The sequence below is a fragment of the Alosa pseudoharengus genome, unplaced genomic scaffold, assembly GCF_046254945.1.
Source record: "Alosa pseudoharengus isolate Yale_2024_CS ecotype anadromous, Long Island Sound unplaced genomic scaffold, YU_APseudo_1.1 YU_APseudo_1.1_scf_8, whole genome shotgun sequence".
Taxonomy (NCBI): Eukaryota; Metazoa; Chordata; class Actinopteri; order Clupeiformes; family Clupeidae; genus Alosa; species Alosa pseudoharengus.
Window position 1 is genome coordinate 27535798 of NW_027468870.1, and position 23278 is coordinate 27559075.

At 42.9% G+C, this 23278-nt stretch overlaps 2 protein-coding genes across 2 annotated transcripts; one reads left to right on the forward strand and one right to left on the reverse strand.

Moving 5' to 3' along the window:
* The first annotated feature begins 1249 nt into the window (after window positions 1-1249).
* On the forward strand, window positions 1250-6457 carry ccni2 (cyclin I family, member 2). The gene is made up of 7 exons (XM_076275169.1): window positions 1250-1515; window positions 2054-2183; window positions 2373-2507; window positions 2609-2683; window positions 3030-3170; window positions 5021-5254; window positions 5565-6457. Exons 2-7 carry the CDS (start codon window positions 2070-2072, stop codon window positions 5919-5921), a joined length of 1056 nt encoding a protein of 351 aa, XP_076131284.1. The 5' UTR covers window positions 1250-1515; window positions 2054-2069; the 3' UTR covers window positions 5922-6457.
* A 981-nt stretch (window positions 6458-7438) lies between these two features.
* septin8a (septin 8a) lies at window positions 7439-22837 on the reverse strand. Its single transcript, XM_076275168.1, has 10 exons — window positions 22728-22837; window positions 17897-18011; window positions 17563-17758; window positions 16551-16737; window positions 15081-15242; window positions 14195-14291; window positions 11074-11242; window positions 9560-9692; window positions 8849-9018; window positions 7439-8295 (listed from the first exon to the last, which is right to left on the reverse strand). The coding sequence occupies exons 1-10, from the start codon at window positions 22755-22757 to the stop codon at window positions 8292-8294; spliced, it is 1263 nt and encodes a 420-aa protein (XP_076131283.1). The 5' UTR covers window positions 22758-22837; the 3' UTR covers window positions 7439-8291.
* Window positions 22838-23278: the final 441 nt, after the last annotated feature.

The window sequence follows — 23278 nt, forward strand, 5'->3', positions numbered from 1 at the left end:
TGACGCTTTTGACTGTCATGATAGGGCCCCTTATGTCAAAACATGACATGCACAAAACTCATTTGTGCATTTATTTCCAGGGTTGACTACTGGGCTTTTCACAGGTTTCCCTAAAAAGACCTCCAAACAGCTTCAGGTACAAGGCTGGTTTTAGCCTACTACATTTGGGTGGGCTGATAGAAATATTGGGTGGGCAACATAGCAAAGCGGTCAAATTGAATCAAAATTGACATAAACACAAAACGCAAACACAGAAAATGTGTTCAGTTGTGACTTTTTTTATTATTATTATTATTTTTTTTTTTTTTTTTAAAGTATATAAAAAAATCCTTTTATGCCTTTAATGATAGTGAAAGTGGAGAGTGACAGGAAGCGAATAGGAGAGAGAGCAGGGGTGGGATCCGGAAAGGACCACAGGGCGGGAATCGAACCCAGGTCGCTGGCGTACGGTGCAGGTGCCCCAGCCAGTTGCACCACAGCTGGGGCCCAGTTGTGACTTTTTGAGTGCATCTCCGAGGCTATGAGATGTAGGCCTAACAGGCAAGTCAGCATATTGATCTGTTGACTGTTTGAAGGAATTGCATGTCTCATACAGTAGGCAGAGAAAAGCTGTTGCTCTCAAACACTGTCCACTTAATCAACAGAGCCATACTTGCCAACAGCTAGAGTTGGCAAGCATGCTATAGTGCTACACTCTGGGGGCATATTTAAAATCATGCCCCCCATAGCACTGTACCTGCCTGGCTAATCTAACTGTTGGCTGCAGCATCGAGCTAGGTAGCGCTGATTGTTTTCTCGTAACGACAGTATTCAGTGACTTTGAGAAACAGAGATCTATGTGAAAAATGTATGGATTTTCCTTTAAGGCACCAGGAGAGGGTTTAGCCTAACTAACACACTAGGCTACGTAAGCCTGCACAGCTAGTCACTGACAAAAATATTGGCACCCCTTTAGAAATGTTGTTTTTTTTAAGCAAAATATACACACTTTTGGAGTTGTTTTGAAAAAACAAACAAACCAGGACCATTTCAATAGCTCAACACAAAAAATCAAGCGTTGCGGAGTGAAGATAACCAGTGGATTTGTTGCATGAGCCATTAGACCCCTTTAATCACCCAGCTTGACGGAAAAGTCCCGTATGTTCGACCCACTAACACATTTTCCATTTTCCTGTAGGATGACGAAACATGTGGGAGGAGCTGGGGGGCGTTCAAAAATACAATATATTTTTCAAAGACTGGGCTTGGCTGTAGAGGTTGAACAACATAGTTGTTTTGTTTCTGCAGTCCCTTTGCAGAACGTGCGATGCGCCACGGTAGTGCAACTATTTAAAATTAATGTGAATACGTGACTTCTTTTGTTACTTTTTCCGTTTTCCCTCATAACTATCTCAAGGCAAAATTACCCATTCACCTCTCTTGGTGTTTGAAATGTAATACAATTTTGAAAAACACGGATAATTTAATTGCCTATGTGCCTCGTACCGAAAGGAAATCATTTCACCTCCTGCAAAGGTAAGATTACCGAAACAACTTCAGGCTAGAGTTCTATGTGGTTGTTCTTGTTCGCTGCTGTCTTTTGTGCAGCTGTTTGTTCCAAATTGCCCGCCCACAGGCTACAGTTCAGTTAAAGTAGGCTAGCTACAGCTACCGTCGACCCATTTATTTGTCAGATAATTGTGTACTTATTCCACATTTGCCAATAAAAACTCAAGATAATCTAAGTTGCTGAAACAAACTTTGTCGTTGGTGATTTTGCAGCACGAGGGCCATAACACTAAAAGGGCGCCGAGTTTGTTGTCTCTTATTTGGCCTGTTCAGAAAAAAAGTCTTCTTGCAATGTTTAATATGCAGGAACACTGCTTATCTAATTATGTTAAACTTGTTGAACTTCATACGATTTAAATGTGCTGAAGTCATTGAAAATTGTTTGATGTGTTCTGATCATTTTACCGTTGGAAAAACTAGCTGCACAAATAACTATTCAAGACTTTACGACTTTTGGCCGACTAAGTTTGTTAACATCTATAATACATTTACACGATTTACAAAGGCTGGCGGACGCAACGATGAAGTTGTGTGTGTCAGAGGAGAGTCAGCGACTGGAGAGATTATTGGAGGATGCCCTGGCGCGGGAGGCTCGCTTGTGGAAAGCGCCAGTCCTGGAGAATGATTTGATACAGGTGAAGTTCTCTGAGACTCACTCTCTTTCTCTCTCTCTCTCTAGCTCTCACTCACTCACTAAGACTTTCCATTCTAACTAGTTTCTCTCTAAATTCGAACATGTCACATAATTTGTAGAATGGGGATGGATTTTGCATCTTCGTATTGTAAGGTAATGTTGCTCAACAGTATTGTTCTGTGATTGCTAGGGCACAGACATATGCCTTATACAACACCAGGAAGTGATTTTGTGGCTGAGCGAGATGAACACGGCGTTTCAGTTCTGCCAGGAAACGTATGCATTGGCTGTGTGTGTTCTAAACAGACTGCTGGCAACAGTGAAGGTGAGGATCAGTTCAGTCAGCTTGAAGTGATGAAATCCGTTCAACTGAAGTAAGGCAACCAAGTATGCATCTCAGTTGGCTACATGTCGTCTTTGTTGCAGGCACAGTCGAAGTACCTGAAGTGTATTGCAATTACAACGCTTATTCTTGCTGCAAAGATCAATGAAGAGGATGAGGTATTTATAAGCATATTGATGTATGCACTGTGCATATGCATTCACTTTTCTGGTTATTACAGAAACTGCTAAATATTGTAGCTTAAATGCATGATGGTTAATGCAATGTTGTGTATTGCACTGTGCATAATTCATTAACTTTTCTGGTTATTAAAGAAACTGCAAAATATAGCTTACATGCATGATGTTTAATGCAAAAAGTTATACTTTGCACTGTGCTGATATTAATTCACTTACTGGTTATTAAAATAAAGTCCAAAACACTAATGTAGAGATGTCTAGAGCCTGTGTGAAGTTCAATACATTACATTTTATTGGTCTCCTCCATGATCTCTGGTAACAACAGGTAATTGCATCAGTTAAAGACCTTTTGGCACAGAGTGGCTGCAGCTTCTCAACAGCCGAGATTCACCGCATGGAGCGGATCATCCTGGACAAGCTGCAGTGGGATCTCTACACATCAACACCCATCGATTTCATCCACATTGTAAGTCATTTCACACAAAGGGGCTATCGTCTTTGCTCTTGCTATAACAACACTTGTACAAAAAATCACAAGAAATTAGGTACTGGTAGTAACCGTTGTGTGTCTGTGCGTGCTTGTTGTGTGTCGTGTGTGTGCGTGCGTATGAGAGGGGGATGTTTGCAAGCCCCTGGCTGTTGCAGTCGATAGCCAAATTATCTGGGTCCTAGATATTGTGCATTGATTCTAAGTGTGTTCATACTGAACAGTTGGCCAGAGTTGATAATTAAACACTGAACACAACAAGCAAGCTGTCAGCATGGCTGGTGAAGTGCGGTGCATATTTGGCCAAGGCACTTATCTGTCTTTTTAAGCTCCAGGAGTAAAGCAGGAAAAAAAGTAAAATCCTGTTCAAATTGGGGCATTCATAAGGAAATACATGTTTGCTCTTTCATAGTACAGGTTTTTACTACAAAATATATCAGTATGACATTTGCTATTTTGAGAGTTAGGCCTACTTTTACTTGCCAGTAATGGCATGTATTGTAAAGTCATACAGCTGAAATCGGAACTGCTACCAATTAATAGTAGCTGTAGACACTGTTCATTGTCTAAATTAATTTCTTGTGAATGAATAAGAATAAGTATGGGACTTAAATGGGTAAACCCTTCCTTGTATAATAATCCATCCACATTTTCTTGCAGTAATGTAGTGTTAAAATAGTTATTGACCCGGTGTAATGTCAATAACTTCCAATAAAATAACTTTCAATAAAGATAAGCCACAATGTAACGAAAATCCCTAGATTCACAAATAAAATGTGTTGCATGAAATGTGAACTCTAATATTGTAGAAAAATAAATTCCATAAAACATTTTTCTTTCTAAATAAATATTTCAACATATGTTAAAGTTATTACATTCCAGTGAGAATCCATTGAAAGGTGCAATGTATGTAGTCTATATATAATGTGGTTCTGTGGTAAAAATAGTTGTATTTCATGACAGAGGCATGGTGGTCATGGTTTACAAAATGTGCAGTGCAATCTATGCATTTTGTTTCTCTGTTTCAGGGGGTTGATTGCATTTTTTGTAGCATTTCATTCCCTGAAAAAGTAGACAAATGCAAGAACTCCAGACACCAAGGAACCAAATATGCATAATATATTGGTATTGCGGTTGATAATACTAACTGTTCCTGATGATATAATCCTAAATGTAAAATAAATAAATAATAATTATGTTTATATAACAGAAAATGTATACTACTGCACCTTTCAGTGGAGTTTGAGTCAATATAACTACAACCTCTGATAATCAGTGATGAAGGCTAGGTCTGTGTTGAAACATATTTTCCCTAATAATAATAATAATACTCTATAAAACTGGACATCTTAAAAATCATAGCGCTCTATCCTCCTCTTCCCTTATGTTACACTACAACCTGAACATCAACACTTATTAAACAACATGGCTCATTGGTTAAAGAAGAACATACAAAATGTAAGCCTTAATATGTTCAGTGCTATGCAATGACGATGACAAAATGGTAACATCACACCCAAACAACGAACCTGGACCATTATCAAACTTTCCTGTCACTATTTTCACATACAGCTTCAGTCGTGTACTGTATGAAGGAAATTCACATACTCTGCACACATGAAGAAGGGAGGGTTTAAAACACCTGCATCACCGTTACGATGGAGAGGATCTGGATTCATCACGAACAAGCAGATGGAGAAACGTGTTGTCATGGCGATGGACTAACCTGTCCACATCGTCGTCATCACTTGAGAATGGAAATGTCTGAGTAGTAGATGATTTAATGTATTTTGGTCTTCGTTTCTGTGCACCCCTTCCCCTCCCCCCAGTTCCACTCCCTGCTGCTGACCAGTCACCCCCACCTCCTCCTGCTCCCGGACGCTCAGAAGAGGCCCTGCTTCCAGGCGGAGTTGTGGACCAGGCAGGTGCAGCACTGTATGGCGTGCCACCAGCTGTGGCAGTGCAAGGGCTCCACGTTGGCCTTGGCGATCATCACCTTGGAGTTGGAGGCGCTCACCCCCGACTGGTTCTCCGTTTTCATCGAGCTGCTGAACAAAGCACAGGTAGATGGGGCACACAATCAACTGTGGTGGGGCTGTCTACATATGTTCATTTCATACTATGTAATGTTCATGCTTAAATCCTTTTCACTCACTGAATGGGAACTGTACTATTCTACTACTGTTTCTATAGACAGGTCACGAAACATCATTGCTTGTTTTACTATAGCTTTCACTGCTTTCTTTATGATCAAGCCCATTTCTCCTATTGATTGTAAAATGTATGTGTGTAAACATGTACGTTTTTAAAACTTTGTTTTTGTGGCTTTGTCTCTGTAGAATTTCTGGTTTACCATGTTGTCATCCTTCACAGATTGAGAGCTCAGAGTTCATCAAGTGTAAGGAGATGGTGGATGAATATCTCTCCAGCCTAGAGGCCCCACTGCCAGCCAATGCTGTGTACATATTCAACAGTGCCTGTGTGACCAAGTACCAACCTTTGGGCCTAGAGCCGACCCAGGTGGCCCGCTGGCGTCCGAAGGGCCAGCCTAGAGGGAAGAGAAACGGGCACCGACCCGGAAGCCATGGGGAGAGGGAGGTGGACGAGTACTATGACGGTTTCCGATGCCTTTATGACGGAATTGCCTCTGAAGGCGAATGCTATGGGGATTCTAGGAATGTTGGCGTTGAAGTTTCGCCCTGCCCACCGTTGCAGCCCCACGTCAGTTAACATGAAGGGGATTCACACCCCACTAATGCTAATACAGCACTTTCATCATTCTTGCCTGATTATGTATGCATTTTGTTATTTACAAATATTCTCATTTTATTCTCTTAATTATTGTCACTGAAAATGCATACTATTTTATTACATACACTTAGATTGCTTTGTGTGTGGCGTGTGTGTGTGTGTGTACGTGTGCGGTTTTTAGTTGTGATGTTTTTTTATACTGAACATGGTATGTTAACAGATTAAGCTTTTTTCTACTTTCAGTTTTGTACACATGCAACTAATTTTATTATGTTCCTTTTGATTACTGCACTTTTTAGCATTGTTATATTTTTGAAAAAACTGAAGTTACTGAATCAATAATTTCACATCATGTTTCTAATAAGATATTATGTTATGTCTGAAAAGTAACTTTTAAAGGCAGCTACTTACGGTTGAGAGAAACTGTTAAGATGAGAGTTTCTTTACTGTGTTTTTCGTTGTTGGTTTTGATTCACTCACATGTTTATTTTCCATTAAAGTGTTCTGAAACATTACACCTTTACTTTTTCCAGTAGAGTGGGAACTTGATAGCCTGGAAAATCCAGACCCTGATAATCTAGAAAGATTAAGGGTCTGGCAAAGAACAATGTAATGGCCCAACTCGAGGGGCAGCAACAAGCATGCATTTAAAAATCTCACTGCACGCAATTGGATAACACTAGACCATGTTTACTCTGAATGATTTCGGACTTCGACGCAATTTGATAACACTACGACCAATGTGTACTGTCCTCCAACGTTGCAGCGCTGTCTTCATCAATTTAGCTGTTTTCCCGGAATGTTGGGGTAAAAGTAACGTGCATCATTGCTCTTTGCCAGAGTGTCTCGCAGAGAACTCTGGATTTCCAGGGTAGGAACTTGATGTTTGTCTCTAGCAACTGACTCTTCACTATTTAGAAGTATTTCAGGAAAATTGCCAGAATCTCCAGCCAACTTCTCTCATGATTGTATGAAACACAATCAGGACTGAACAAAATTCTTACATAAAAATTCTCATTCTTACATTAAGTTCAAATAACTGCAGAGTTCTATAGTCGTGAAGCTAACCACTGCCCATTGTCTTAATCTACACTGTAGCTCTCTGTGCTCTTTCGATCCCTGAATGTAATTTGTGTACTCTTTATCCTTATAATAGTTTGTTCAATGCACAGGCAGTGTGTGAAGTGGTAGATAAAGGGCAAATATCAATAGGTTATGTGAAGAGCTATTAGCTCCTAGAGCAATGACTTCTTGAATTAAAAGAGCAAAGTATTCTGTAGAAGAGATCTCAGAATCTAGTGATATAGAGATGTGGTGGCACATTTGTGTGGTGTTCTCATCTCTGGTTCTTTTCAGCAAGTCTTACACTACACACCAACTGATACCTACATTGTATAATGGATGTCCTGCTGGAAAATCCAAACAATTACGGTCTTCCTTCACTACAATGTGGCCCGTATAAGATATCTCGGTTCACAATGGGACAGGGTCAGGTGTGCTGCTTTTAGTTTATTTACGAAAGTCAATACATCTCACATCTCGTATGCAAATGCTCTGGTCACTTTAGCAATAAGACAGAAAAAGCTTCCTGTGTCCATTTGTTCTCTGTGAGCTGCTCCTCTCACACACCGGCTGGAGGCCATCACATGCGTAATGCAGACAGCTTTAAACACAATGTGCCTGACAGGTTTTACAATGCATAAAATAAAACAACGGCTACAACAAAAATTAGTCATAGCGGGTTGAAATATTTACATTTTAAAAACACCATCAAGGTAATTCGCCCTCTTATACAACACTTGTTTATTCATGGGTACCCAGGTGTATGAATTTGATGTTGTGATATTATTGCTAGTATGTTTTGTATACTATCATTCAGGCCTGACTTGGCTCAGTTTAAGACAACTCTAAATGCAGACAGACACAAATGCAAATTAATTAGCATTACATCACCTAATAAAAAACAACATGGCTGGAATCTGCACACAGATTAACACATCATTGTATATATTTGCTGGAGCTCCATTACTGTTCTATTCCGCTTCTGTACTCTAGTTATATAAAGTCACCGGTGCATCTCAAAGCAAGACAAAGGTAATAAAAAATAAAATGTATAAAAAGTCCCAATTTGTCAAATAAACGAGATAATAAACCTGGATAATCCTAAAGATGCGCATGGCCACTTTATTTCGGCTTGGCAGCACCAGCGACGCTGGCCTCTGTCTCGTTTTCCCCCACAAGTGTCTTTGGTCCTTTACAAATGTCACAGGAATGTCAGAACGCATGTGCTGATGTGGCTATGGCGATGGAAGACAAATCCTCGGTTGGCCTGGGTGCTGTGCTCATAAATTAACTGAAAGAAAACAAGGCAAACATGGACAAGAACAGAAAGATAATAATGACCAAACGAAGAAAAATGAGGAGTGATAACATGCAGATGACATGGCACAATCACAGTTTGGTGCTTTATGGTATGCTTTAGACTTTACCACAGTTAATACAACCATAATACAACCACATGCATAAAAATAAACTAGCAAATTAAACATCAATAAAACAAAACACCAAACAAACAATGGAGCGTTTACTCTTCAGGAATTCCTCAAATTATTTACAAAATAATGAATGCCACTGTCTTACAGGTGACTTGTATATGAGAAACTGAAATATGTACAAAGATGTGCCGATTTTGTAAAGATCTAGAATGCTATTTTGGTAATTCACAATTATGACCACCAGATGGAGCCAGTCAGTCAGTAAAATTCACTAGCATTTCAACTATGAGCTGTGAGCTGTAAAATTGCTTTCCACAACATAGAAGAACAGCCCTGTGAACCAGGCTGATTGAATGAAGGGAACAAAGAGGGTTAGCAAGAGAGGAAGAAAAAAAAGAGAGACAGACTCACTTTTTCTTGTCCTTGTCCTTCTTGAGTGGCTGTGAGAGGGAGAGTGTCTCGGCGGCGACCTTCCTCCTGTTGAAGGCGTTCATCTCCTCCTCCAGGTCTCGCCTCTTCTCCTCCACCTTCCTCTTCTCCTCCTGGTGCATGCGCTTCAGCTGCTCAAACTTCTCATGCAGCTGCGCCAACAGGGGACAACACAAGACGGCTCAGACATCTTCATACATGCAAACACCTCTGACCAACTGCCAAGCAGTCTGACCACTAAGCATCTTTAACACTTGTTTATTATAAATGGCTGCATGACGCTCAAGGAATATGTGCTGTGAAAGAGACCAACTGGCTGAGTGAGATGCAAACCACATGAAGGCCATGGGTTGGTTTTCTAGTTAGCACAGACACAAATACAAGCCTTATCTACAGAGCATGTCACTTTGGATTAAAGCACCAGCCAATGTGGTATTATGACCAGTGCCTCTTCTAGTCTATCCTAGTGCATTCAATCCAGCTCCTGATGCATGTAAATGATCTTGTGTTACAGAATCCAGTGAGTCATGAGAGAGCTGTGGAATCTCATTAAACATCGGCTCTGAAACAACCACCCACCGTCTAGCCCACCCAACACATGCGCGCACACACGCACATACGCACACACACACACACACACACACACACACACACGCACACACACGCACACACACGCACACACACACACCTCACCTCTCTCTCCTTCTCCTTGAGCTCGGCCTCCGTCTCTTTGACTTTGTTGACGAACATCTGCCTCATCTCCTCCTCCTTGCGCTGCAGGTCGCCCAGGAACTCTTTCCTCTTGGCCTCGTAGGTCTCCTGTAGGCTGCACAGAGATAGAGTTCCCTCGTCAGAACGCATCTCTACTCCATCACAACAGAGTTCCCTCTTCAGAACGCATCTCTAGTCTCCATCACAACAGAGTTCCCTCTTCAGAACGCATCTCTAGTCTCCATCACAACAGAGTTCCCTCTTCAGAACGCATCTCTAGTCTCCATCATAACAGAGTTCCCTCTTCAGAACGCATCTCCATCACATGCTTAAAGTGCTGCACATAATACATACAATCTAGCTTTGGATTAAATTGCCTACTAAATACTGAATAAATAAATGTAAACAGATTCATATAGTCAAGATTGTTGGTAACCTTCCACAAAAACCCTACATTTATCTTTGAAATCATTTGAAACTGATAAAAGTAATCAGCATTCATTGTTTAATGCAAATTAGACTTAGATTTGGACTCTTCATTCAACAGAATATTTTGAAAAATAAAACAAATTCAAATGGCTCTGACAAAAATGATGGTAGTCTTATTCTAATAGTGTTCCACGACCTTTAGAATCAATTACTGCCAACAAACGTTTTCTGAAGCTCTGAATGAGACGTGCTTCTGAGCAAACTGCTCCAGCGGTCTCAGGTTTGAAGGTTAGCTTCATAGCAGACTGCAAGTTGTAGCTCTTTCCAGAGATATTGAATGGAATTTAGGTCTGGATTCATGAAAGTCCACTTCAGAGTAGTCCACTGTTTATTCCTTAACTATTCTTGGGTGCTTTTAGCTCCTTGTGTTTGGGTCAATATCCTGTTGGAAGATCCATGACCTGCCACTAGGTTTTCAGACACTGGGCTGTATGTTTTACTCCAGGATACAATCTAGTCTTGAGATTTCACTGTGCCCTGCACAGATACAAGGTGCTGTGGGCCAGACACATCAAAGCAGCTCTAAAACATAACTGAGCCTCCTCCTCCAAAATGACCAAAACATAACTGAACCTCCTCCACTTTTCAAAATGGGTATGGTGTTCTTTTCTTGGACACACTCATTTTGTCTTTGTAAATGTAGAGCTGATGTGACTTGCCAAAAAGCTCCAGTTCGGTCTCATCAGTCAAAAGGACATTTCTCCTAGAAGGAAGGAGTATTTTAGCCAATTTGGCTTTTTTATGTTTTACTTTCAGCTGTGGAGTCCTCCAAGGACTTTTAAGGATTACTTTTAAGGAAGCAATAAATCATTTTTTCAAAAATCTGTAAGGGTGCCAACAAATTCAGACACAACTGTACAAAAGATATTGTCAAGGTGTTTTTTTTGGTTGTAAATTATTCTGACTTCTCAGTGTGTGTGAGCATGTGTATACATCTCCACCTATATGTGTGTATGTGTGCATGTGTGTGTGTGTGTGTGTGGGGGAGACCTGACTACTCTCCCCACCTGAAGGGCTGGCTGTCGGGGTCGGTGTCCTTGAAGCCCATCTCCTCTAGTTTGCAGCGGCGGTAGAGCTCATAGTGGCGTGCGTGGGTCTGCTCTCGAAGGTCCTCCATGTTCACGCGGATCAGCATCTCCCTCAGCTTCACAAAGTCACAGTGGCTCTCGTTCTCAACTGCACAAAACACACACCACACACACACACAAAGTCAACAAAACTTCTCTATAACCCTCCAGACAGCGGCTGATTCTGGTGAAGGCTGCAGCTTGATTGGCACAGGTCCACCCACACAACTTAACACCACTACAGTCAGTTACATCAATCTCTTTAATTCTCTCTAACCCATGCATGCAGTCAACACAACACAACTTAACTACTTAGCTACAGTCAGTCTACTTGCTCAATCATTCAACTTTCCACATGGGGGGGGGGGGGCGCACTGTGGCGCAGCAGGCTACAGCGCCCGTCTGAGTGCCCACGGGGACCCAGGTTCGAGTCCGACCTGCGGTCATTTCCCGATCCCACCCCATCTCTCTCTCTCCCACTTGCTTCCTGTCTCACTCTCCACTGTTCTGTCCAAATAAAGGCAAAAAGCCCAAAAAAATATACTTTAAAATTTTTTTAAAAATAATAAAAAAAACTTTCCACATGGTGACTGACCAGTAGGGACCAGACCTGCCGCTGCCTCTGGCCCTGATGCGGAGCAGATCCGCGCCAGACAGGAAGAGGATTCCAAAGCTCACGTCTGGTCTTTTGCCTAATGAGTCGTCACCGTCTTACAAAAACACCAGCGGTAGGGCAGGAGCCCAGTTTCCCCGACAGGATAAGAACTCAAGTCTGCCATGATGACTGACAGTATTCCCTGCATTCACAGTCAATGATGTCAGTAAGAGGATAAGACATGCTTTTGATCACCAGACACACACACACACACACACACACACACACACACACACGACTTTCTCAGTCCTGCAGCACTGTCAAAAAACACCTCATGGCCGTCTGATGATCACTATGAGATGAAAGAGGGAAATAAAGCTTTTCTGTAGCGTGGTGCATCCCAGAAGCCATTTTCATTCTGGAGGAAGAATGAGGATGAGTGAAGATTTAAAACAGAGAGTCGGACTCGTTCTTCACATTCCTCTGCTTAACATCCCCCTAAACACAAACACAGAGACACACACACAGAGACACACAGACACACACACACACACTTTCTCAAGGAAGCCAGACAGCTGGATTTGTGTCTGTGGATTGCCAACGCTCTGATAAGTGAAACACTGTTTCTCTCTTCTGACCAGAGCACACAGGCATCTGTAGTCAGTCCGAGGAGTCCCCCAAATGATCTATACCTCATATCATGCATGCTCCGTCAGTCAAAAAATAGACTGCATAAACATGACAAAGGAAGATTGATGACCAAAAGCCATGATGTTTAGAAAAAAGTGTTCCCTATCCAGTGGACTGTGGGAGGGAGAGAGAGAGATGGCTAATGGGGGAGTTGTGCAGAGACCAGCTGCTGGAGGACGGGGATGAGGGGAGGGGGCGGTTTGGGTTAGTCACAACCTTTGACACGTTCACATAGCATCTCCACAGACTCCTGTTTGGACAGCCTGGGACGCAAGATGCCACATAACTCATCCCTCCCCACTCACACCAAAACAAATACCATGAAAAGATGCAGAAAACACACACACACACACACACACACACACACACACACACACACACACACACACACACACACACACACACACACACACACACACACACACACACACACACACACACACACACACACACACACACACACACACACACACACACACACACACACACACACACACACACACACACACACACACACACACACACACACACACACACACACACACACACACACAAACACTATAATCATGTTATTGTGTCACATATGTGTGACCTGTGTTATTGTAATGGTATCTATCAGTGCATTTAGACCTGCATAATTATTTTTCTCACAAGCTCACGTGCATGCAAACATGTGTAGTGTACACAAGAACACAGACGTGCGCACACATGCGCACACCTATGTGCTTATGGACGACTTTGGCTACTACGCCATCATATCTGCATGTTGTCACATTGTGTTAACATTTGAATGTGTCAGGAGGATGCAACTCCCTCTGCTCGCGACATCCTCGGGACTTATCAGAGCATGACAACTGAGACTCTTGGTGATTAAGATACGAGGCTGCAAGCAAGACAACTACACATTAAACTAGGACAGAGGGGAGAGTTCAGTAATGGTGAACATCACACCATCCACACACCATCCACCCATGCTTTTTATGGAGCCCATCACAGCTGTGTCCAACACACAGAGCCAATTTGACTGACTGTTTGATGAGATAAAAACTAATGATGGCTAATTAGTGACAGAATCCTCTGTGTGTGTGTGTGTGTGTGTGTGTGTGTGTGTGTGTGTGTGTGTGTGTGTGTGTGTGTATCTAGGTATCAAAGTCATGTATGTGTGTGTGTGTGTGGGCCTCTCCCTGTGCATATGTATGTCTGTGTGTGTGTCCACATATGGAGATAAAAGTTAAGGGAGATGGGCCTTCTGGTATGCGGGCGCCTTCCAGCTGCGTCTCAAAGAGCAATTAGCTGACCCCAGCCTGAGGTCCCCTGGGGAGTCTGAGAGAGAAGTGGAAGGGGCCAAGGCTCCATTATCGTCAGCCATGGCCAGAATAGCATACCGCAATCTGCCAGAATCATCTCAGATTCAAAGATAACAACATGCGTAGACATACACACTGCTGGACTGGGATGTCCAGATTTCCTCCTCTATTGTTTTATGTAACGAGTAATCTCTTACACCTAACATTTTTCCACTGAGAAGGTAATATATATAACATGCATATGAAATCATGGACATCAGATTTAGGGAGAGTAAGGGTGTGTGTGAGTGTCTGTGTAAGTAGGAGAGAGCAGGTATACATGCATGCATACCTACCATATGTTATTGACCTACTTGGTTTGGAAAGGAAGGAGTTGTAACCATTGTACGTTTACGATTTGATTCACTACAACTCCCTATATTTCTCTTGTTTAATGGTGTTGAATGGAGTTGAATGGTGTGACACCAACCTTGCACCACTCCCCATGGGTACTGCCTGGCTCTCACGGTCTTGTTGCCCACTTTGACTTCCTCCACACTCCCAACGACAGCAAAAGGAAGATGTGCCTGAGGAGAACAAGGCAGAAGGTGCTTTAACCCAACTCAATACACACAAACACACACTAGCAAAAACCTCACTGAGCGGAAGGAAAGTATGTCTCTGAAAGTATGTCTCTGTCTCTCTCTCTCACACACACACAGACACACACACACAGAACGATGTGGGCCTGTGCCTGGAGTTTCGTATCTACACAGTTGCATAACAAAAACTGCATGTCATTATCAAAAACAAAAAAAGCTGAGCGCTTGAGAGAGAATCAAGCCGAGGGCTATATATGCACAGTGATGCAGGGAGCCATAGTTCAACATGAGCTGAATTTAATACAACACTTCTTCTTCTTTTCTACTTCTTCTTGCGTGAGCAAAGAATTATCCATGGCCGAGTAAACAACACGGTGACGTAAGCATCCTGTCCACCCAACCACAAAAGCCACACCACACACGCGCAGCAAACAGAAGCTGAGAGATGGCTGCCCTCGAAAGAGAGGCCTCTGATGGGAGAGGAGGAGCCTGACGGCGAAGGTCTGGTCAACTGATTAGTCTGTCTATGACTCCACATCCTGCCAATACATTTACATAACCTCCAATGATTGGTTTTACAGAGCAGTGCGCCTAATAGTCTGCAAAAAAAATGTTTTATGTTTTCTCAAAGCTGGGCTGGAAATCACACAATATCTATAGAGTAAAAAAAAAAAGAATTTTCTATGAATAACAAATTCCTCCCTTAAAAGTCCAAAGAACGAGTATAAACGTAGATATGACACTAGCGTTGAGGAAGGATGAAAGGTCACTTACATTCATGGAGGAGTTGATCTCTGTGACCGCCTCGTCATCTGTGGGAAACTGGTAGATCTGCACTCCGTTGCTCACCAACTCACTCATGATTTTGATCTTGAACTTGTGCAGTTCACTCTTAGAAATTGTGTCTGCTTTAGCGATGATTGGGATAATGTTAACCTGAAAGATAACACAATCACAACGTCAGCAGTAGTCATCATCATCATTTCTTTAATAATACATCAAGCAGACTGTAGATGTAGCAAGAACACAATGGTGAGATGCTAGTTCATCTTATTATACAGTCAACAAAACATACCAATGACTAAGGCTGTAATGGATGTCCCCTTACTTAATTTACCAAAGCCTGCAGGCATGGGTGTAGCAAGCTCGTAAATCATGTAACAAACACATCTTTTGTCCCCCCAAACACACACCTATACTGGAAGAACATGTAACCAGACACATACATCATACATACCTCCTACCATCACTATCTAAACAGGTCACTGACACACAGCCACACCAACCACAGACAAGACATGTCATTCATTATTGCAGAGAAAAAGAAATGTGGCTCCCGGACCACAAACACAGAGTTTGGCTTTCCCTAGTGATCATGATGATAAAGGCTGCCATTTCCATAGCTCTGGGCCACCAATCATGCAAAGGGCAAATCTCAATCTGTCTACTCTGACTGCGCACTCCAGCACAGCTCATGGACTGGAGTAAAGATGGCCGAATGTGAAATGAACAGCCTTCTTTATAATTTACTCTCCCCGTGCTCAAGAGGAGAGGGCACAACAGTGGACGACTGACTGACCGACCCACTGGCATGTTTGAGAGATGATTTTTGCACATGACACAAGAGAGTGGGTCTGAAGCCAACCAGGGAGCGCTCGGAGCTGGAAGAGTTCCCTGCCTATTGCTAGGCCATCTGTCTTTCACACACACACACACACACACACACACACACACACACACACACACACACACACACACACACACACACACACACACACACACACACACACACACACACACACACACACACACACACACACACACACACACACACACACACACACAAACACACACACAAACACACACACACACACACACACACACACACACACACACACTACTCTGACATTTTCACCCTCTTCTCTCTCACTCACACACACACACACACACACACACACACACACACAGACACTCTCTCTCTCCCCTCGTCATTTCCCTTCCCCTCTCTCTCTCTTTTCCCCTGACTCTGGCATTCTCACCCTTCACGCTTTAGCGCATCCATCGATTCGCTTCACACCAACACTTTTCACATGGGTAACAGACAGTTCCGTACAGCGCCTAATTAGGGACCGCTCAATACTTAATTCACAAATATGGATCAGTGGCATGCTGTGCTACTCTATGAGTAGGACCACTACAGACATTAACCCTTAAAAAGAGGAATGAACTGAACAGAACTCCTACCTTACTGTCCAGTTTCTTCATGGTGACCAAGTCTAAAGACTTGAGCGAATGGCCGGTGGGGGCGATGAAATAGAGACAGATATGGATTCTGGTGTCGTGATAGTTGAAGAGAGATCGCTTGATTTTTAGCTCCTCCTGAAGGTAGTTTTCAAATTGTGTGTCGATATAATCCACAATAGGCTTATAACTGCAAAACAGAAGACAAATCGGATATTTTGTTCATTGCCGTACTCTGTGTTAGTATAAAAGTAAGTATTGAATCCACAAGCTGCAACCAGATCATTTTGAGGCAGTTTTCTTCAAAAATTACACAAACCAATTAGTTGACAACTAATCGATTAATCAATTATTTGTTGTAGCCGGAAATTAGGCGTATATGTAATCACTAGTGACAATCCATTTCATGTATTTCTCAATGAGAAGAAATGTTGCTTGTGCATACTTGCCAAGAGCCTTATTATACTGTGTGACCTTTCCCTTGGCTCAGTGACATTTTCCCATCAGCGACACTGTCCCCGTTACATGCACTTGGCCATGTCCCCAGGCCATGCAGACACTACTTAATTATATTCTATTCATTCCCCAAAGAAGCCCACAAGTCCCAAGCCAATGAATCAGTTCGAAGAAGGTAAAATAAATTAGTAATAAAATTAGCGGGTATTGCATATTAGGCTTTAGGCTACAGCAACAAAAAGGCCTTGATAAGATCCTCGCCACGACTCACAACTAGATAGGCTTTGGCACAGACAAAAACACAGCAACCAACTAGCATTAGTGTATCCGATTCTGGTGAAAACCAAGGATCGGTTTACCACAAAATGATTACTCAACAATGTCAACAATATGATGATCAAAGTAGTACAACAAATTCATTTCATAAATCAACTTCTTCTATGAGGAAGTTCTACTTTCATAGTAAAGCATGAGTAAGTCACAAGTGATCACTTGGTGAGAGAGAGTATTTTGCATGAACTGAACATAACTGAAGTTAACTTTGAGCCCAACATCTCACCTGTCTTCTTTGTTGATCTGATCGCCGAACCCGACTGTGTCCACAATGGTGAGTTTGAGGTGCACGTTACTTTCCTGCAGATCGTACGTTCTGGGTCGCAGGTACACGCCATTCTGGTAGTGGCTCGCCTCCTCATTCTCAAACATTGTGTTAAAAAGTGTGTTCATTAACGTGGACTTGCCAATACCCGTTTCCCCTGGACAAAGAAACAGATAAAGAAAGGAGATGACCTCAGGAAGACAATTAAATTCACAGCTTGTAGTTTCACTCCCTCGTCCACGCCAAGTACACGGACACCTATGGAGGAGTTAGAAGAAAAAGAGAGGATGCTCACCCACACAGAGGATGTTGAAACAGAAGCCTTGTGTCACCGATTTACTGACCAGTTGATCGGGCAGACTGTCAAAGCCAACATGGCCACCCAAATTCAGGTTGCGCTTTTCTTCATTCTGTTAACACACATACCAAAAACAAACATTAACGGACATGACTATTTAGTCACAATGACTCGGTACTGATTTAAAAAAAAAAGACAAAAAGCTGCATTATGGCTTTTAGCTTAATGGCTTGAGCATAACATTCAAATAATACAATATGACGTCAGGAATGGGTAACTCTCCGGGAGGTGGGGGGGGGGGGGAGGGGTGCGAGCAGTCACAGGTGTGCAGCCTACGTCTAGGACTAAAGGGGAACGCAAAGTATAGGCTACACTTTCAAGTTTTAAAATGTTGTTTGGCCACATTGATAGACACATTCTCACCTGCATCTGATGAGTACAGGCAGGCGATAGTCATGAGTGACTAAGCATGAACTGAATACACTGATCTGCCTCATTCTCAATCTCAACACACACAGGCCGACCCTAGAGTTCGAATATGAATGTGTATTGTGCTCGGTATGTCACAGCTAGAAACTATATCATTACACTCTAGTTATTCTCTGATGACACCCACAACAGCTGAAACGTATTAAAGCAGTTTGAAACATTAAAACTTAAAATAACAATAATACTAACATATTGAATCGCAATCAAACTCCATTTTAGGCTCAATCCACACATAGGGCCTTGGACATCAACATGTAGCCTTAATTGGCTTCCAGAGCAGATGAACCACCTATAGGCTACCAACATTGTACTGAATTCAGCTTTATGTAGCCTATAGGCCAACAGATCAGATCACCCATCTAAACCCCACAGACTAGCCTACACCAGACCTCCTCCTCATAAAGGCGAGTGGGGCTTGTTCTCCCGTACGGCTGCATATTTGGAGGGTGATGTCAGCAAACGTGTGCAGACAGCCAGTCGAACGCAGCCAACTCAGGCAAAAAGGGGGCTGTAGGACCCCAGAGCCGGGAACAAGAGGAATGTGGCGCACAGGAGAACCGGGGCAAGTCCAGTGTTATCACAGGAGAACCGGGGCAAGTCCAGTGTTATCACAGGAGAACCGGGGCAAGTCCAGTGTTATCACAGGAGAACCGGGGCAAGTCCAGTGTTATCACAGGGGCTAAGGCTCTCATCAAACAGAGCTCCCGGCGACAAGGGCTGGGGGAAGTGGGGGGGGGGGGCACTGCTAACTGCAGACATGATGAAAGGATTAGAACCCCCAACTGACAAAGCAGAAGGGATGTGTTAAGTGGCTAAAACACTTCTTCAACAAGCAGCCATGACTTTTTTTTTATTTTCTTTTTTTTAGAGGGAGGATTCCTGGGATGTCTTCAGTCGACAGAAGTTGAACGTCCCCCAGCCCTCCCCCTGGTGAGGAAACACTAAACTTTCTCAGGGGAGTCACTAGGTCGAGAGGAAATGGCTGCGTGTTTTGTGGTACAGACCAATATTTTTTTAAGCGCCGGCCTGAATACAGTCAACCTCATTCGCTTTGTGACTAAAGCGCTCTGACAGACTGCTGAAGATGGACTTTAAAAAAGAGCTTGATCAGTAGTGTGTGGGGAGGGTGGGCATTCAAGAGAAATGGGGGGGGGGCTTGAAGGGGGGCTTGTAGAGAGGAATTGGGATGGATAGCAGGGGGGTGCACTGAGGATGAAGCTTATTGGACAGTGGAAGCCTACGTGCCTGGGGGGGGGGGGGGGGTGGTACAGTAAAACTGGGATAGATGGAGATGGGGGGGGGGGGGGGTTACTATGGAGGGAGCCTTCTCCTCCTCTCAGACAGATGGCTGGGAGGGCCTTCAGTGGCACCTGTCCATCCTGGCCGCCCATTAGAGCACACACCTGAGCGGCCGATCTGCCCCTGCATTGATTGGACAAGAATAACACTGGAAGAATACCATGGCATTAACACTCTAACACACACACACAAAGGTAGTTTCAATTCTCCCATGAGACAAACAGATGGGGACAGAGGGAGGAAGAGAGCGAGAGAGAAAATCAGAGACAGAGAAGCAAAGAGGGGAAAAATACAAGAGATAGGAACACAAAGAGAAAGGGACAGCTAAAAAGTCTCATAGAGGGAGGGATAAAGACATCGGCAAATGGAAAGAAAGAGTGACAGAAACAGAAATGGAATGAGAGAGAGAGAGAGAGAGGAATTCAAAAACGCTTTCAAAGACAGCTATGCACAGCTGTTTGACTGATGCAAGACAAGACAATCCAAAGGGACAAAACAAGAGAAGCAGATTAACAGGCTTCAGTGAGCGAGACGACCATGAGCACTGAAACACTGGAAATGGAGTCTCTTTGGTCAACACATGGCCAAATCCCCTCAACACCATCAGGCCACAAACTGTCTGCCGACTCCGAAAACATGAAATTATATAAGACGGCCATAGGACATGAGGCTGAGGCGCATCCACCCAGTCGTATGGTGTGCGTTGTCAGCCACTAACGGCCATGAATCATCCCTTGCGGCTTCTCACGATGCATGCATGGTAAATGTCATTTATGACATAAGCATCAGGTCATGCGGAGAGGCAGCATCTCGACCAACCTATTTCTGTCCGGGTGAGTGCACTCGCAAGCACACTAATACAATATCAGAAAGGCTCTTGTCGTATTTTGAAGACTACTAGGGACTACTACTGGGCACCGTATAGCCTACATATAATGGTGATTAAAAACAATGGAATAACACAGTGTGATTGCAATCTGCCATTCTGTGCACTACGGCTGAACGATCTCTGCAAGGGATTACATAACAGAAACTAAAATAGAGCTTTTTAACTGAGGGCGATCAATAGCGCCGATCAAAATGGCCTGATCAACATCAGGGTCTGGTGGAGTACTCACAGGGAGTGAAATGTCAATAGAAAAACAATAAAACAACCAAACATCTGATCAATACCCATCATGCACTGCAAGGGAACATCACTGCTCCCGTCCCTTCTGGGATAGAAACATGAAACACGCAAAAGGTCTCAAATCATTATCGCTGCTTATGCAGTGTGGGTTGTTTGTCTGTCTGATTTTCAGGAGGATTATATAAAAAGAAAAAAAAACACAGGCCCGATTGTCATGAAACTTGGTGTAAGGGTGTAGAATGGGTCCAAAAAGAACCCATTACATTCTGGAGCAGATCAGAGTAATGTGGCAGATTCACTAATTATCTCATTAACATTCCGTCAAAGGGCATTTGGCACAGGGCATAGGGCATTTGGAAGAGGTTTGCACTCCTCATGTGCGTGTTTAAAGAGTTTGCTAAGCCTATGTGGAACTAAATTAATCACTAGACACGTTGCTTTTACATGGCATCCTCTCATCCATCCTAGAACAAAAGCAGACTTCCAAATTTCATGTTAAAACTTAATCTGAATGCTTGGGAACTGTTCTGATGGGTCGGAACAAACAAAGCCAAAGCGATTCTTTCCGCACAGTTCGTCCCAACAAACTGTCAGACAAACAGGGACTCGTTTGTATTGGTGGATCAGTAATCCAAGCACAAACAGCAGCAGACAATGGGACAGTGCTATGGCTGGCACTTCACAGAGAGGCTGCAAATCCACATGAACTCTTCTTCAAAGGCATCCAAAGACAAATCGTGGAGCACACCATATTCACTTATCCAGTGCTTCCCCATTCTTACTCAAAGACAATACAAAGTAGTCTAATTACAAACAGATTCACCTTTTAAGATATGAATAGTGTGTGCATCTAGTTCAGTGAAAATTCAGTGGATAGTCTAACACGCAATGTGTGGCTGGCACTCTGTCCACCAGAGAAAGGATTTGTTACCAACAGATAGGCCTAATCCACTTATCCTGCAACATACCACTTACCCTCCTCTTCAACAGCTCTGTGAATATCTCATTGGCTGACCAAAAGTTAATCAGCCTTGATCTTGAGTGCATGCACACTCCCCCCAGCCCTTGACACTTATCTGTAGTCATTCAGTCGCGGTAAGAGGGATTTCATTGCAATCTTCAACCTTGAAGGACAACTTTCTCAGATTGATAGCACCATATTTCTGGTGAAATGCTAGCATACCACATCTCCACATAAACCGGTCATTTGGTATTCATATGCTGAAACGTCAAGGATCAGTACATCGTATGTCCCACTGGGAGAACTTGAATTATCATTAAGCCTTTGAAACTATGTAAATTAATTTTATTGCAATCAACGCCAACTTACTTCCTTAATTACAGTAAAAAAAACTTAGGTTGGAGTGATATGGATGTGAACTCTCATCAATTGTTCACAGCAACGAACAAAGCGTCTAGGACTCTAGGTTAGTGTAAATAGTTAGCCTACTTATTACTATTTACACTGAACACAAATTATCAACGTTAGAATAATAACAGCTGTCGCTATCTGTATGACCAAGATAGCTGTGATATTAGCTTATGAAGAAAACACTGATGGTGCATTTCATTTAATGACACCGAAAATTACCGATAACGTTACTCCAAGTTGCAGGTGGCGGTTGTGTTTCAGTGTAAGTGACTTCAAAAAAACAGTAGGCCTACGAGATCAATAGTCAACTGGGCAGAAAGGTATAGTGAGAAACAAATCTCAATCACTGGGTTTACAACTCCATTCTTAAAACCTGAAGGTACACTCCCTCGAGCTAGCTCATATGCTAGCTAGTTGGCTAGCAGTCTCGTACACTTTCCGAGGGAAATCACATAGTGCTACCATAAATTCACAGCAAAGCGATGCAATTCATGTTCCCAGCATTGCCCTACAAGCGAAGTAAATCACAAGGCACTTACAGAAAATATGTCAACGTCGGTAGCAGCCATATTGCGGAATGTGTGTATTTTACTGCCGAGCTGGGCGAGGGGGCTCCTCTCTCGTCTCTATCGGACTGTCTGTAAACTGACGGAGTGGAACAAGCTGAAATGATTCAATATGGCTACTTCCTGGAAACTCCCACTTGGTCCAGGGCGGTTCAGGAATGCCCTTCTCAGCTCTATGCAAACCAGAAGAGGGAAGCGAGTAAATCCAAACTGCAAATGTCTAAATCTATTTTAATAATCAAGTGTAAACCAATGTAATGATTAAATGACAAGCGCACAGCTTATGCTACCACTGCACACACCATCCTAATGCTTTGCTACTGCAACTGGGAGTTGTAGTTTTTAAGCCACTGCCTTCAAGTGCCCTCGGTCATATCACGCATTAGACGTTATTGGGAAAGTTTATAGGCCTAGCCTGCAGTAGAACAACATGGACATCGACGTTGCCTGTTTTCAGCCTCTGTGTTTTCATCATAGCCAGAACGAAGGGCAGTTTATTTTATTGCTCCATTGGCCTACAACAC